This window comes from Dasypus novemcinctus, chromosome 6 (genome assembly GCF_030445035.2).
Source record: "Dasypus novemcinctus isolate mDasNov1 chromosome 6, mDasNov1.1.hap2, whole genome shotgun sequence".
Classification (NCBI taxonomy): Eukaryota; Metazoa; Chordata; class Mammalia; order Cingulata; family Dasypodidae; genus Dasypus; species Dasypus novemcinctus.
The window spans coordinates 2799805-2815354 of NC_080678.1; the positions used below are offsets into that span (position 1 = coordinate 2799805).

Below are 15550 nucleotides of genomic sequence, written 5' to 3' on the forward strand. Positions count from 1 at the left end.
CTTAGATTCCACATGGATGCTGGATGCAATCCTCCTGCTTTCAGTTGTAGGCATTCTTGGCTCCATGGTGTGGTGGTTGACCTTCTTCAACTCCATGTTAGCTGAGTGGGGTAAGTCCAATAAACCAGAGTGTAGGAGCTGAAGTCTGTTGAGACTCAGGACCTGGCTATCACATGGTCAGTCCAGAGATTCAGATACCCTGGGTATATCTTAAACCCCAGCACCAACTGCAATTCTGGTAAAGTAACAGGAGAGGCTTGTGAAAAGAGATCACACCTGAGTTCAGCTCCATCACACAGAAACACAAACTCCAAAGAAGGGCCAACTGACATGGCACTGAACTCCATCTGCCATGACCATAGAACCTGTGGGTCTCTGTAGCCCTCAGAAGAACCAATACCTGGGGTTGTACCTACTTTATCTGTCTCTGGGACTCTGCTGAGGTGTGCATATGGGCGACCCCTCTGATAACCTCCTGGCTCTTTTTTGGAGACTCATAGCCATATAAACTCATTTGTCCTTTCCATTTCCCTCTCAATTTAGGTCAAAAAGCATTTTTAACTCCTGTTATTATATGTAGACAGAGATATTCTGCTAGTCTGAGTTGAACCTTTTATTCAAGGTCATTTTCTAGTTATGTCATGTAGTCTTTAGGTCCTTGCCACTTTATGAGAGAATGTAGCAGGACTTCCAAGGATGGAAATTCAATATTCTTCAGTTACTCTGTGAGACTCTACCATATGATTATATGACCACATTCATATTCCTTAGAGGCAGGACCCAGGTGCACCCCCTCACATATCTGCCAACCACCCATACACTACACCACTGGTCTTCCCCTGCCACAGTTGTAACCCTTTTGCAATCCAGAACTTCCCCCAAAACAAAGCCAAAAATGATTATAATATAATAAAAATTAATTAATTAATTTTTGCTTTGTTCATTTCATAATCATAAGATCTGCTATTCTTCTGTTTCCCCAGTGTCTTTTTTTTTCCATTTTATTTACAAGAAGCTTTAGATTATAGAAGTCACATAAAAAATATTGTGGATTCTCATATACCCCCTTACCACCTCCCCTACCTAAAACATCCTACATGAATATAGTATATTTGTAACAAGTGATGAACAAATATAGAAACATTGCTATGGCCAATGCTTTACATTATGGATTATATTTTGTACCATATTCTTTTATAGGGTCTGACAAAATATATAATGGTTTGTATCCATCATTGCAAGATAGTGCAGAACAATTCCAATGCCCCCAAAATGCCCATATATAGCATTCATTCTTCTCTCCTCAAAACCTATCAAAACCACTAAATTCAATTCTTGGAGAATAAGGTTCATAATTACAGGCATTAGTATTGAGGACTTGACATACTGGTCTGTTTTCCTTTATTAGACTCTGCCTATGTACTGGATCAGTCCTTACCTTTCTATTTGAGAAGATAGCAAGACTACCTGGATGGGAGTATATATAATATTTCCTTGTTTATTGTATGGGTCACCATTGAGATCAAACCCTATTATAAGATGAGCACATTCATATTCTGTGGAAGTATGGCACAGATGCACCCTTTCCCACATATATCCCTACCACCAATGTCCTGCACCAGCAACCCTCCCACACTAAATTTAACAACAACAACAAAAAATTCCCACCATTGTAGTTCAACCATAGACCTAAAAATCCCAAGTTCACCTATTCCTTCCTCCAAACTTCCCCCAGTTCCTTGGATAGTCAATTCCAGGCCCCCTCCTTGATCATGCTCACATTCCATCACCTTTGACCCCACTAACATCCCTGCACCAACATCATCTCCTGCCACTGCAAACTACCCCCTTCCACCATATCATGGGTTTTGTCCATACTAAGTATTAGTACATCGCACTGTACTCCCTTTCTGTCTCCCAATAACCTATCTTTCAGACTCTAGCTCATTGTGTCTGCTCAATAGGATTATGACATATCATGAGGTCATGTAATAGTTGTCCATTGATGACTGTTATACTTCTCTCAACATAGTCTTCAAGATTCATCCTTGTTGTCACATGTGTTAATACTCCATTCCTTCTTACAGCTGAGTAATATTCCATTGCATGTATATACTGAATTTTGCTTATCCATTCATCTTTTGATGGACAACTGGGTTGCTTCCAACTTTTCCTGTCAATTGATTTTTGACAAACCTACCAGGTATATGTGAAAGGGACAAAACAGTTTCTTTCAACAATCCAATCTTTTATCCATAGCAGAAAAAAATGAAAGAAGACCCTTATCTCATTTCCTGTAAAATAATTAACTCAAAATTAATCAAAGAATTAACTATAAAATCCAGGATCATAAAGCTCAAAGAAGAAAATGTAGGAGCACATCTTAAAGATCTTGTGGTAGGGGGTGGAATGTTGGATCTCACATCCAGAGCACAAACAACAAAAGAGAAAGTAGAAAATGGGATCTCCTCAAAATTCAACAGTTTTGCATCTCAAAGGACATTGTCAAAACATTGAAAAGGCAGCTGACACAATGGGAAAAAATATTTGAAAATCAAATATCTGAGAAACATTTAATATCCATGACAAAGAGATGCTACAACTCATAATAAAAACACAAACAACCCCATTAAAAATGGACAAAATACACCATAAATGGTGAAAAAGCACATGAAAAACTGTTCAATCTCCAGTAAGTGATTAGGGAAATGCAAATCAAAGTTACAATGATATATCATTTCACACCTATTAGAATGGCCACTATAAATAAGATATAAATCTACGAGTTTTGGAGAGGATGTGGGGAGATAGGAACTCTTATTCACTGTAAGTGGAAATGTAGAATGGTATATCCTCTGCAGAGGACTGTTTGGCATTTCCTAGAAAATTTGAATATAGATATGTCACATGTCCTGGTAATACTACTACTAGGTATATACCAAGAAGAACTGAGAACAGTGACATGAACAGACATCTGCACATCAATATTCATAATGATATTCCCATTTGCCAAAAGATGGAAACAACTCAGGTGTCCATTAACTGCAGATATGGTAAACAAGCCATGGTGTCCATTAACTGTAGATATGTTAAACAAACCATGGATAAACAAACCATGGTGTCTGTACAGTTATGCAGCTGTAAGAAGAAATGAACTCATGAAGCATATGGCAATATGGACGAACCTGGAAGACATTATGTTGAGTGAAGCAAACCAGACACTATATGATTGCACTATTACAAACTAAATATATTGTGAAAAATCATAGCGTTAATAGCTAGAATATGAGTCATCAAAAAAGTAGAATGAGATTAGAGAATGGGAAGCTGAGAGTTAAATTGTAAAGAATTGGTAAAAAAAAATAGGTTGTATATTAATCTTTGGAAATGAAAAGATGAAAGCACAGTGTAATGTTTGTAAATAGTAGTTCTATTATGTGAGTATGACAGTGGTTGAAAGAGAAATTCTTAGGTTGTGTATATTACTAAAAGGAAGGCTAAAAATGTGACACAGAACAGTATAAACAGTAAAAACTCATATGAAATATGAATATGGGTAATATTGCATATATGACTTTTTTCTTTAAAACTAAAAATGTTATGTATGTTAATGTTACAAGATACTAAGATCATTGCTGGGGAGGGGGAGGAGAGGGAGGATGTTGGGTATGTGGGAGTCCCCTGTATTCTATATGTCATTTTACTGTGACCTAAAACTTTTTTGAAGGCAGAAAAAAGAAAAGAAGTAAGACACTGAGGAAGAAATGGAAGAGATTGCCTTGCCACTGTTTATACAAGGCAATACCTAATACAGTGACGAAAGGCAAAACATGAAAAAAAGTTTTATGATCTTTTTCATTTTTAATACCACAATCTATTTTTTACTTTATTTTAGCTTTTCTAAATTATTATGTATTCTATTTCTAATCTTTAAACCTATCATTACTACTTCATTTTCCTATTAATTGAATTTGGCAATATATTAGGTTTCATTTTAGAAGAAGTTTTGGATCACAGAGGGGTTCAACCATGTTAGGGGAAGAGCACTCATGTGGGAGGCCATTGATGGGATGCATGGGTAGGTGGGAATTTGGCAGGGCATGCATATAGGGTATATATTTATGTTCAGATATTCATTGGGTATTGATATAGTGGATATAGTTTCACACGACAACTGAGGGAGTGCTGAGTTCTCATTCTAGGGAGCTCTGTCACATTCCCGAATGGAATAGCAACAATTGCCCAAGTCCAAGGGCAAAGACCAGTGAAGATGGAGTATCAGGGCCCAATGATGGGCCTTTGATACTATGACTATGTGCATGAGACTGTGTGCTTAAAATTACAACTTGGCCTAGAGCTTCAGGGTGCCTAGGAGTTACTTCCTGAGAACCTGCATGTTGCTCAAACGTGGCCACTCTCTAAGCCAAACTCAGCATGTAAATGCATTATCTTTCTCCCAGCATGGGACATGACTCCCGGAGATGAGCCTCTCTGACACCAAGGGATAAGAACCAAGCACCAGCTGGTGATGCAACTAGAAAATGACCTTGAATAAAAGGGGAAATGGTAAAGACAAATGAGTTTATATGGCTAAGAGACTTCAAAAAGAGTCAGGAGGTCATGAGAGGGGTCATGCTTATGCACATCTCATCAGGAACTCAGAGACAGCCAAAGTAGACACAACCCCAGGTAGTGGTGCTTCTGAGGGCTACAGAACACCCAGATCCTATGGTCATGGCAAATAGTTCTGGAGTTAAGTGCCTTGCCAGTGGGCCCTGCTTTGGAATTCGTGCTCCCAAGTGTGATGAGGAATGGACTCAGATGTGACTTCTCTACACATGCCTCTTCTGTCACTTCTACTAAAACTGTGGTTGTTGCTGGGTTTGGTGTATGCCCAAGAGACTTGAATTTCTGGACTGTCAATGTGCCTGCTGGGTCCTGAGCCTTAGCAGAGTTGCAACACCTACTATCCAGTTTGTTGCATTTACCCAGGTCAGTTAACAAGGAGGTTAACTATTGTCAACCACAACACCAAGGAACCAAGACTCTACTAATGCAAGCAGGAGAACCCCATCCATCAGTCATGTGATATCTAAGTTCCTTCTCAATTTAGAGGTGGAGTGGGCATCACCATCCCAGGATCCTCAGGATGGAGGAATAAAATATGGTTAGAGTGGACTTACTGGTATTCTACTACAGAACTATTGTGACTCTTGCAGTAGAAGAAAGTATATCACTGATGTGGAGATAGTGGCCATGAGAGTTGCTGAAGGCAGGGAAAGGGAAAACGAAGTGTGATATGGGGTTATTTTTGAGATTTGGAGATGTTCTGAATTATATTGCAGGGACAGATGCAGGACATTATATATCCTACCATAACCCACTGAATGGACTGGGAAAGAGAGTATACTACAATATAAATGACAATTCATGCTGTGTAGCAGTGGTCCAAAATGTATTCATCAAATGCTATGAATGTACCACACTAATGAAAGAAGTTGTTGATGTGGGAGGAGTGGAGGGTGTGAGGAATGGCATATATTGGAACCTCCTGTATTTTTTAATGTAACATTTTGTGTGATCTATGTATCTTTTAAAAAAAGATAATAAAAAGTATATTTCGTTTAAAAAGATGCTAATATCAGGCAAAACAAAATCCACATTATAAAAAGTGAAGGAAACCAGACACAAAGTACAACTGCATGTTTCCATTTATATAAAATGTAAATCAATTTATAAAGATGGAATTAGTTTATTGTTTATTTGGATGTGGTAAAGATAGAAGAATTGAGAGAGATGTGGATTATTTTTGGAGTAATGAAGATGTTCTAAGATTTGTTGTGATGAAGAATGCACTCCACTGTGATTATACTAAAAGCTCTTGATTTTCCACATTGGATAGACTGTATGGTATGTAAATATAAATCATTGAAACTGCTTTAAAAAATAGATGGGTATGAGGGAAGAGAAGATCATCCATTTAAACTGTTAAAAGACATCCCTGGATAAATTCCCAGGACTATGCTAGTTATATAGTTATATCAGTGGGAAGGGCTTCTGGAGATGAAGAATAGACTGAAGTCATAAATTTGGATATTGCTAGCAAATAATAATGATAAATGCAGATGTGGACATGGATTCAATTGCCAGGAGAAGAGATTCTGGTCTGAAGCAGTGAGGATATAAACATTAAGAGGTAAAAGGAGGGGAGGAGACTAAGTAATAATAACAATGCAAACAAAATGACACTGTGAACGTATTGACTCCATAAAAGTATATGTTGAATATCTTTTATTCAAACAAAGGTCCAAAAACCCTCTTTCCTGCAATGACAAAGCCTTTTGGTCAAAGACTGATGGTGCCCATATATTAGAGTAAAGTTATAGAAAATAAACCTCCTTTCTGCAGGACGCTAACATGGAAGGTTACCTAATGCATCAGTCTTACTCTCCATAGTTCCATGGGAATGGTGAGAAGCAGTGTATCTGACTCTTCCCCAAATTTATGCCAAGAAGACATGGGTAGGAGAATCAGGGTCCAGATGAAGTTCCCTAATGAGGGTATCAAGAGAATCCATGGCAAAATGCACCAAGCAGTGAGTGTAATGGGCCTCAGTCCAGAAAAGCCACACTCTGAAAGAGAAAGTGACTAGCAGTTCCCACATATAAAGGCTACACCTTGTTCCCTCGTACGCATGCAGGTGTGAAAACACCAGCAGGCTTTGGAGGGAAGATGCAGAGGGAATGCCAGGCTTGAGCTCGTGCTGTTCCTCCCAGCCATTCACTCTCCATGTGCCCCCCCACACACACTCCCTGCTCTCCTGAAGCCCTGATAGCATCCACAGTTAGCTAATGGAAAGTTTAAAGTCCCCCATAGAAAGTTGGCCACTTCCCACTGGGTGAGCACATTGTTTATAAGTCTATCATAAGCCACCTTTTCCTTAGATACTCAAAATCAATTTTTGAAATTCTATTAACTTCAAAATTACCTGTGGCCATTTTCTTTCATTTACAAAATGTAGGAAACACCCTCCTGAAGGCAGCTTTTACATCCTTGTTGCGCAGAGTGTAGATGAGTGGGTTCAAGGTGGGACTGACTGCCGTGTACATGACAGCAACCACTTTACCATTTTCCATGGAGGAACCAGAACCTGGGAGGATGTAGGTATAGATGATGGTGGAGTAGTACACACAGACAACGATGAGGTGGGAAGAACAAGTGGAGAATGCCCTGCGTTTGCCTTCGGCTGAGCGGATACGCAGGATACTGGCAATGATGAAGGTGTAGGACAATATGGTTAGTAGGAAATTGATCACTCCAAAGTAAACATCTGCAAGGATAATCATAACATTGTTCAGTTTGGTATTGCCACAGGCAAGCAGCAGCAGTGTGGGGACTTCACATACGAAGTGATGGAGCTCATTGGGGCCACAGAACGTTAGCCGTGACATCAGGCCAGTATGGATAGAGGTGTTGACCACACAGACCACCCACACACTGCCTGCCAGCAGGACACAGACGGACCTGCTCATCAGTGTGTGGTAGTGCAGGGGCTGGCAAATGGCCACATAGCGGTCATAGGACATGACAGCGAGCAGCAGCAGCTCTGCCCCCAAAGCCCATGTTAAGAAGAAGACTTGGGCCAAGCAGCCTCTGTATGTGATGGTGCTGCCCTTCACCAGCAGATTCTCCAGTAATTTGGGGAGAACAGTGGATGTGCAGATGATGTCCAACATGGCCAGGTTGGTGAGAAAGAAGTACATCGGGGTGTGGAGGGAGGAATTCAGGCAGATGACCATGAAGATGAGGCCATTCCCTGCAATTGCAGTCAGGTAAAGGAAGAGGAAGAGAGCTATGAAGAAACCCTGGATCTGAGGATTCTCTGAGAATCCCTGCAGGATAAAATTCACAACTGTCGTGTGGTTGTTTACTGCCATCAGGAGGTTGAATTTCTCAGAGATCTCCTGGGAACCAGCTGGCAACTGGCAGAAGGAGGCAAAAGAAATGTTGAGTTAGGGGTCTTTCCACACACTAGTCCTCCTATGACTCTACAGGGATGTCTGTGGTGGTGCGTCTGCCCTAGGAATCACATGGCTAAGATGTTCTTGAGGTCCCTGCACTGAGGGAAACAACCAGAGGAATAACTCTCCCTTCTGGGTCTGGCCCAATCCCTCCCAGCCCATAGAACCTCCTCCCCATGACAACTTCTCCTCCCTGTTGGTGGCTGGAGAAGGAAGACAAGGTAATTTACTTAGAAAGTGGAGCCTGTTTTCATTTTAATTCACTTTAATTGTGAGTATTTCCTAATTCATGACATGTGGAAGTATGCTAGAGATGGATCACGGAGCTTTGAAGACACACACACCCAGTTGCACATTCCGGTGCCCTCCAGATGAAGGAAACCAATTCAGCTGGGGATTGGGCAAAGTTTCCTGCAAAAAACTGCGTAAAAGAGAGGATGGAACTCTCACTCTCAGAGGGTCAAGGTTGAAGGACAGATGGGATCATGTGGGGAGTTCGTGTGCTTGGGACCACCAGAACAGGGTGTAGAATGGAATCTGTCTTGGGGCACCAGAGTGGTCCAAGACTTGGGGACAGCTACCAGCCTCAGGACAAATGGGGTCACTGTCAGATCTTAGTTTTGCATTAACCTGGCAGCAGGCTTTTTAGTCAAATCCACAGTGGACCACTGTGGATTCGTCCAGTCCAAGGTGCTCCCAGTATGTATGTGTGGGTTGGGTCATGGACAACCAGGGCTCCTGTCTGAACAACTGTATCTGGATCCTACAGAGAAATGACTCCAGGCTCTAACTCCATCCAGGTTCTCCTGGGCTGTGTGGGAAGCTAGTAATTTCAATGAGTGTCAGGCTGTGGCAGAGGCTGGGGGTGTAGTGAAAAAAAGGGCAGAGTAAGCCTCAGCACAACCCGGGACCTCTTGTCAAGGTACTCTCCCAGTTCAAAAGCCTATGAGACCCATGGCTTTACATGCTGCTCCTGCATCCCATCCTCGACCCAGGACCTTTAGACAAGACGGGACCCAGCGTAGATGAGAAGACCATCTTCCTTGAGTGCCAAACACTGGCTCCAAGGAGCTGCCACCTATCCACCAAAAGGTGTACATTTCCCTCCCCTGAATCCCTGCATATACCTGACCCAGGATGCCCAGGGAAGAAGGAACATCCAAGGGCCTGCCCGGGAGCTTCCAGATTGATAAGGACTGCCTGAGAACAAGGAGCTATCAATATGTGCCCATCCTAACCAGGGACTGGTCTGCCCAGTGTCCTATGAAAAGAGGTGGTATAGGTTTGCAGAAATTTGCACATGCCATGAACACACAGTGGGTGGAGGTCAGGAACAGCATGTTGGGGTTTCTCTGTCAGTGCAAACTGCAGGTCTTTTTACTCCACTCATGCTCTTTGCACCTCCTCCTCACAGGAGGTGAGGATACCACAGCCCTTTACCCAACATGAGCTGTGTCCCTGCTGAACTGGTGTGTTAGCAGTGCAGCAGGACAGGGTGGGGGTTCTTCACTTCCAGTGTGCTCACATCCAAGGTTTAATGGAGGGGAGGTATGCAGCAACCACCCCAAACATGCCCTTCTCTGCAAAACATATCCCAGTTTAAGCACAGATAACCAATCCCTCCTTTGACCCCAGCAAATCTGATTCACAGGCAGCTGATTCAGCCACTTCCAGCTCCTGCATTCTGAGTTACTGATTGTAAAAAACTCTTGAACTATTCTAGAGTTTAACCCAGACTCCTGAACTATTCTAGAGTTTAAACCCTTTTACAGATTATCTGCACAGATGGGGCTTGGGCAGCAGATAGGGAAGTCTGTTAGTCTCTAGCACTTCAGCATTTCAAAGTGAAATAATAAAAGCCAGGAACAAAGCAAAGGTAAGGGCATGTTATACATGGAAAACTTTGTCAGAGTTAAGCCAAACCTGTTTTTTCAGTACACCAAAGGAAAATGAGGAAAGACCATTTAAAAGGCAACTCTAGGGGAAAACAGAGACAGTTATTCATGAGGAATGTATTTCCTGTTCATTCAAGGGATGTGCCACCAAAAGCTTAATATCTAAGTATAATAGAGTCACATTTTCATGAGAGATCAACAGTATCCTTACCATGGTTAAAGTGGAGGAAGAACCTTGGTGTTAAAAACCTGAATTCCTCTCTTTTGTGCCTCCTTTGTTTCCTGCTGACCTTTTAAGGATTCCATATACTCAGAGTGGATGGAAAGGTCACTTGGGAGCCTGAAGGGGCCAAGGAGCAGCAGTGGCCCTCAGGGAGCAATTACAGATAGCTGGAGGTAAACAGGGGCCCTGTAAGCCATAGGGAGGGACTCCCAGGACTGTATCTGGGGACAAGCCCCTCACCGCCTCAGCCTGAGTCTAGCAGGGAACCTTCTGGGACCTCTTGACCCAGAGCTCCTGAATTGGACGTTCTTCCTGTGATGACCCAGGCTGAGGCCTGCAGGAGGTGGAGGGCTCTTCTCAAATCCAGGTCACTCCTTACAGCAGTGGTAGATCCAGCAATATGGGGAGTAGGACAGGACATGGAACTAAGAAAATAATATACAAAAGGAAAATATTAGAATTTATTCTAGAAATTAATTGCAGAACATATGACATATAAAACTTGTTACTGTAAAATAATCAAAGAGAAGTCAATTCATCATATAAGTTCTCAACTTAAAAAAACAAACTACAAAAACCACTGGGTCCCTATAAATTTCAAAATGTGTACTGTCCTTCAGCTCCCTCAATCAATGCATATTTTGTTATCTCTGACCATCAATTAATAAGTCCCATTATAGGTAATGTCATGGAATTTCAACAACTCAAAGATTTAGTTAATTTAAAAATATTTTATATGAACAGTAATTTGGAGCTACACCTGGATTTCCTGACTGAACCGTATTTTTCTGAGGGATTATGTTGATTGATGAAAATAATCTGACATGCTACTTTCAATATTATTCATGATACACACCCTGCAAAACTCATTTTCCATAGGAATTTGTCAATACCATTTGCTGATCACCTAGTACATGCACACATCTGTCCTGTGGCTGCAGGATCCTCAGGAAAATGCAATGACCTCTCTCCCTCTGATAGTTGGGAATGTCCAGGAACAGGCCCTGCCCACAGAACCAGTCTTAGCTGGAAGCTGCCTTGCCCAAGCACAGCCAGCATAGCACACAGAATTTTGGGGCGCTGCGCTCAGACTGAAGAGAGACCAGAAACAGAGACCTGGTTCCAGGAGGGAGATCAGCTGCACAATGCTGGGAAGAGGCAGGAATATTCCCTTGAGAAGCACCAAATACAAGGCAGGGAGGGTCAGAAGACTAGGGGTACCTGCCTGTGCATCCTCTTCTCTCCCCTGTGGAAAGCACCTGGCTCAGGCTTATTGTTGCATTTAGTCCCTTTAAGTACACAATATGTGAGCCAAGGAGAAAATTCAGCCCAAGCCTAAGAGGGAGTAATAAAGACACCCTGTGGGTTCAGGGGATAGTGGGAAGGTTAGAAACCAGGAGCAGGGGTTCTCATGAATTTCATATCATGTGGACCTTAGCACCCCAAAGATCAAGGAGAAAATCTGATGAGGAAGATGGAGCAGGAGTCAGGGATCTCTGGTGACAGCCCAGCATCTGGTGGTCCCTCTGCTCCTTTGCAGAGGTGACTTGAGGAAGGGCCTAGAGAGGAAGGCATTTCCAGCATTGGCACTGGTCTTAGATCTTTGTGTCTGCCTCAGATGTTCTTGCAAGGTCTTCCCACAAGACCCCACCCCAGAAAAGATGTATGGGCTTTGGAGAGAAGAGAGGAAGAGCAGGGCCTAGCAAGTAGGGGTGCAGAGAGACATGAAAATGTGAACAGCTGACTGAACCCCAAGAATCATACAGGACACCACACATTGGCTCAAGAACTGAGGTACCACCTTCTGGGAGAAGCAGCATCTGCAAATGAGCCTGATGATGTTTCTGCCCCCAGGCACATGGGTTCTACATTAGTAGAAAAATCAAGTTGCCATTCTCTTACTCCTCCTCCATGAGTCTGTGCTGAAGTTCACATGCAGCTGTAGATCAGAGTGTAGTCACACAACGAGAACTTAAAACACTTTCCAAAGTGCCCTTGTGGGCACAGTGCCTTTGGTGTCCAACCTCCTGAGAACGCTGAGAGCTATGCAGGTAATAGACAATGCCAACAATATCCTGGTTCATGGATAATGGAATTTGTATAATGGAAATTCAGGATGCACTGAAAACACACACCTCAATTTTAGGAGTCCACCTGATATCCCTCACCTGGTGAAAGATGATTGGGATATCATAATCCATTCATTATACTCAGCCCAATCTCTGTGCGTAGGTGGGCATCATTCCTCAACCAGATTTCTGCCTCCTTGGAGCTGGCTTCTCTCTGTCTTACAGTCCCTGGATCCTTTTAGCTCCTTTCAAGCATCCTGCCTACCTCCCACATTCCACACCAGCCCTGTAAAGTTAATCTGTGCCCACAAAGATGTACAATCTATTTTAAGGTTCTGATCCTTTTCTTTTTGAGCACTCTACACTGTTTTATGGATTTAGTTGGTCTTAAAACAGCTAATTGTGGTCATTATCCTACTTGCTTCACATTCTCTGGGCTACTAAAATCAGGGCCAGAGAAACTTTTCATTCAACAACCCCTTGGGGTGGCAGTACAAACAGTCATGCAGTCTACTGGACCCAAGATGGACAAAGGTGAAGATAGAAGTTTCCATTCCAGAAGGGAAAAGCCAAAAAATTCCCATCTAAGTCCTCATCAATACCATCTTTCATAGCCTCTTACTATGACCCTGAAACATGCCAGAAGTGCACACATGTCATCACACTCATCTCAGTTTTATAGATGAAGAAAGTGGGGGAGGTGGAAGGAACCCACATATTTGCCCAGTCCTCAGACGGAAAATAGTATTACCAGTTCTCACATCAGGTTCTAAACAGTGGAACCATGGCTTTAACCTTGAAGCTCCAATATTTTCAAACTGAGCAACATTAAGGAAGAAACAGAAAATTCAAAATAATAGTTGGAGACTTTCATAACCTCAAACTTTTATAGAAAGGGTTGAGGGAAAATAGCAGAATAGGAAGCTCCATAGACAAGCTCCCTCTGCCCAAATCACAATTGACCTGGCAGGAACTGTCTGAACCAACTAATTTGAAACTCAGGTGTCTACTGGAACACTGTGTGACGCCCAGGGAAGAAGTGGAAGAAGAGCCCAGTAAATTGCAATCGATATCCATAAATTTAAATTCAATGGTTACCATTTTCCATTCCCCAGTCATATGGCAGGCAGTAGTGGGACCAAATCCCAGGCACATGGTGCAACTTCCTGGTGCCCAGGAGGCTATAAAAACATATGCTTCCAAAATTTGGTGGAGTGTTGAGAATATGTGTGTGGTCTGAGAAAAGTTCAGTGCTTCAGATCAGCTATTTCAGATTGCTGGTGGGATAAGCTCTGAGGGCAGCCACTTTTCCAATGCCCCACTGGGAAAAGAAGCAAAAAAGACTTAAAGAAGTAGAACCATTTTTTTTTCTCTTATCACGCTCCATTTGGGAGCAAAACTAATTTGAAAATGTCACAAATTGATGGCTCCAGTCCTCAACAACCACCACCAAAATGTAGCAATCCCAGAGGAATGGAGAATTAAGTTTCCAAAGTAATAACAAAATAATACTCAGAGTAACCTCATTCTCAAAAAAAAAAAAAAAAAATTACAAAACCGTGAAACAGGAAATTATGAAATTTTCAAAGGAAAATAAAAAGAATTTGTGAAAAAATGTACACAAGGAAGCTCATATATTGGAATTATTAGTCACATACTTTAAAGCTAAAGGAATTCTTTTAAAAAGAACCAAAGGAAATTAAGAAAATATGCCTCACCCAAATGTAGAGATGGGTACAGCAAGTGAAATGAAACACTCATTAGATGGATTCAACAGTGGATTTGACCAAGCAGAAGAACTGGAAGAATATTCCATGCTCATGAATTGGAATAATGAATATCATTAAGATGTCAATTCTACTCAAATTGATATACAGATTCAATGCAAGCCTGATGAAAATTCCACCAGAATTTTTTTTTAATTGAAAACACAATTATCAAACTTATTTGGAAGGGTAAGGGATCCTGAATAGCCAGAAACATCTTAAAAAGGAAAAGTGAACTCTCACCTCCAGACTTTAAATCATATTTCCTAGGTATAGTGGTTTAAAAAAAGCATGGTACCGCCATAAAGACAGACACATAGACCAATGGAATCAATTTGATGGTTCCGAAAAAGACCCTCACATGTATGGTCAAGCCATTTTTGACTAGCCTGTCAATCCCACACAGCTCAGGCAGAATAGTCCATTCAACAAATGGTGCTGAAAGAACTTGATATCCATAGCCAAAAGAAGGAAATAGGACCCCTATCTCACATCTTATCCAAAAATTAACTCAAAATGGGCCAAAAACCTAAAAATAAAAGCAAGAACTATAAAACTTCTAGAAAAAAATGGTAGGAAAGTATCTTCAAGATGTAGTGGTACATGGTGGATTCTTAAAGGAGATAAGAGGAGGACTGAGATGGACTACTGATGGTTAATGTACATAAGTTTTAATTAGCTTTGCTGTGAAAGTGTGGAAATGTATAGAGTGGATGGTAACACATAGTGAGTAAAAGCTAGTTTATAAATGGGGATGTGGTTGAAAATGGTAATCTAGATATGAAATGCCAATTGACAGAATGCTAAAGAATAATCTAGGAAATGAATAGCACAGTAAACCAAGAAGTAGATGAGAATTGTGTTTGATGGCACAGATGTAAGAGTGTCCTTCCTTAGCTAAAGCAAATGTACATCACTACTGTAAGGTGGTGGGAATGTGGAGAAGTATGGGAAAAATACAACTGGAGTGACCTATGGACTCTGATTAGCAGTAATAATATAATATTGTTGCATCTATGCCAAAGATGTACTGTGTTGATAATGGGGCAGTATGGAAAATGTGTGCCAAGTGTACACTATGGTCATGGTAACAATCAGATGATATTATCTTATCTGTAACAAATGTTCAGATAGAGGCATGTTGTTTGGGAATTCTGTACATGTGCATGATTGCTTTATAAGTTTACAACTTCTGCCATAAAAATATACTTAAAAAATAATAATAGGGTAGGTTGGGGGGAAAATACACCAAATGTAAGATAAGGACAATAAGATTTTGACAAAAATCTTTCATAATTTGTAAGAAACATCTCACAAAAATACAAGGTGTTGGTGGAGGGTTGATGTATGGGACCCCTGAATGATGTTACACATGTTTGCTTTCTAACTTCACAATTTTTACCATACTTATTATTTATGAATGATCATATATAAATGATATAAAGATAATAATAGGGTGGGTTGGGGGAAAATACTTTGGTTAGTAGCAATATTGTGACAATGCGCTTTAATCATAAATGTAAAATGTTTAACAATTCAAGGTATTGGTGATAGGGTGAGATATGAGGGTCCTGTA

General features: G+C 41.3%; 1 protein-coding gene across 1 annotated transcript; it reads right to left on the reverse strand.

Annotated features, from left to right (window-relative positions):
* Window positions 1-7004: 7004 nt before the first annotated feature.
* On the reverse strand, window positions 7005-7937 carry LOC101425839 (olfactory receptor 13A1-like). Its single transcript, XM_004479744.1, has one exon. It carries the CDS (start codon window positions 7935-7937, stop codon window positions 7005-7007), a length of 933 nt encoding a protein of 310 aa, XP_004479801.1.
* Window positions 7938-15550: the final 7613 nt, after the last annotated feature.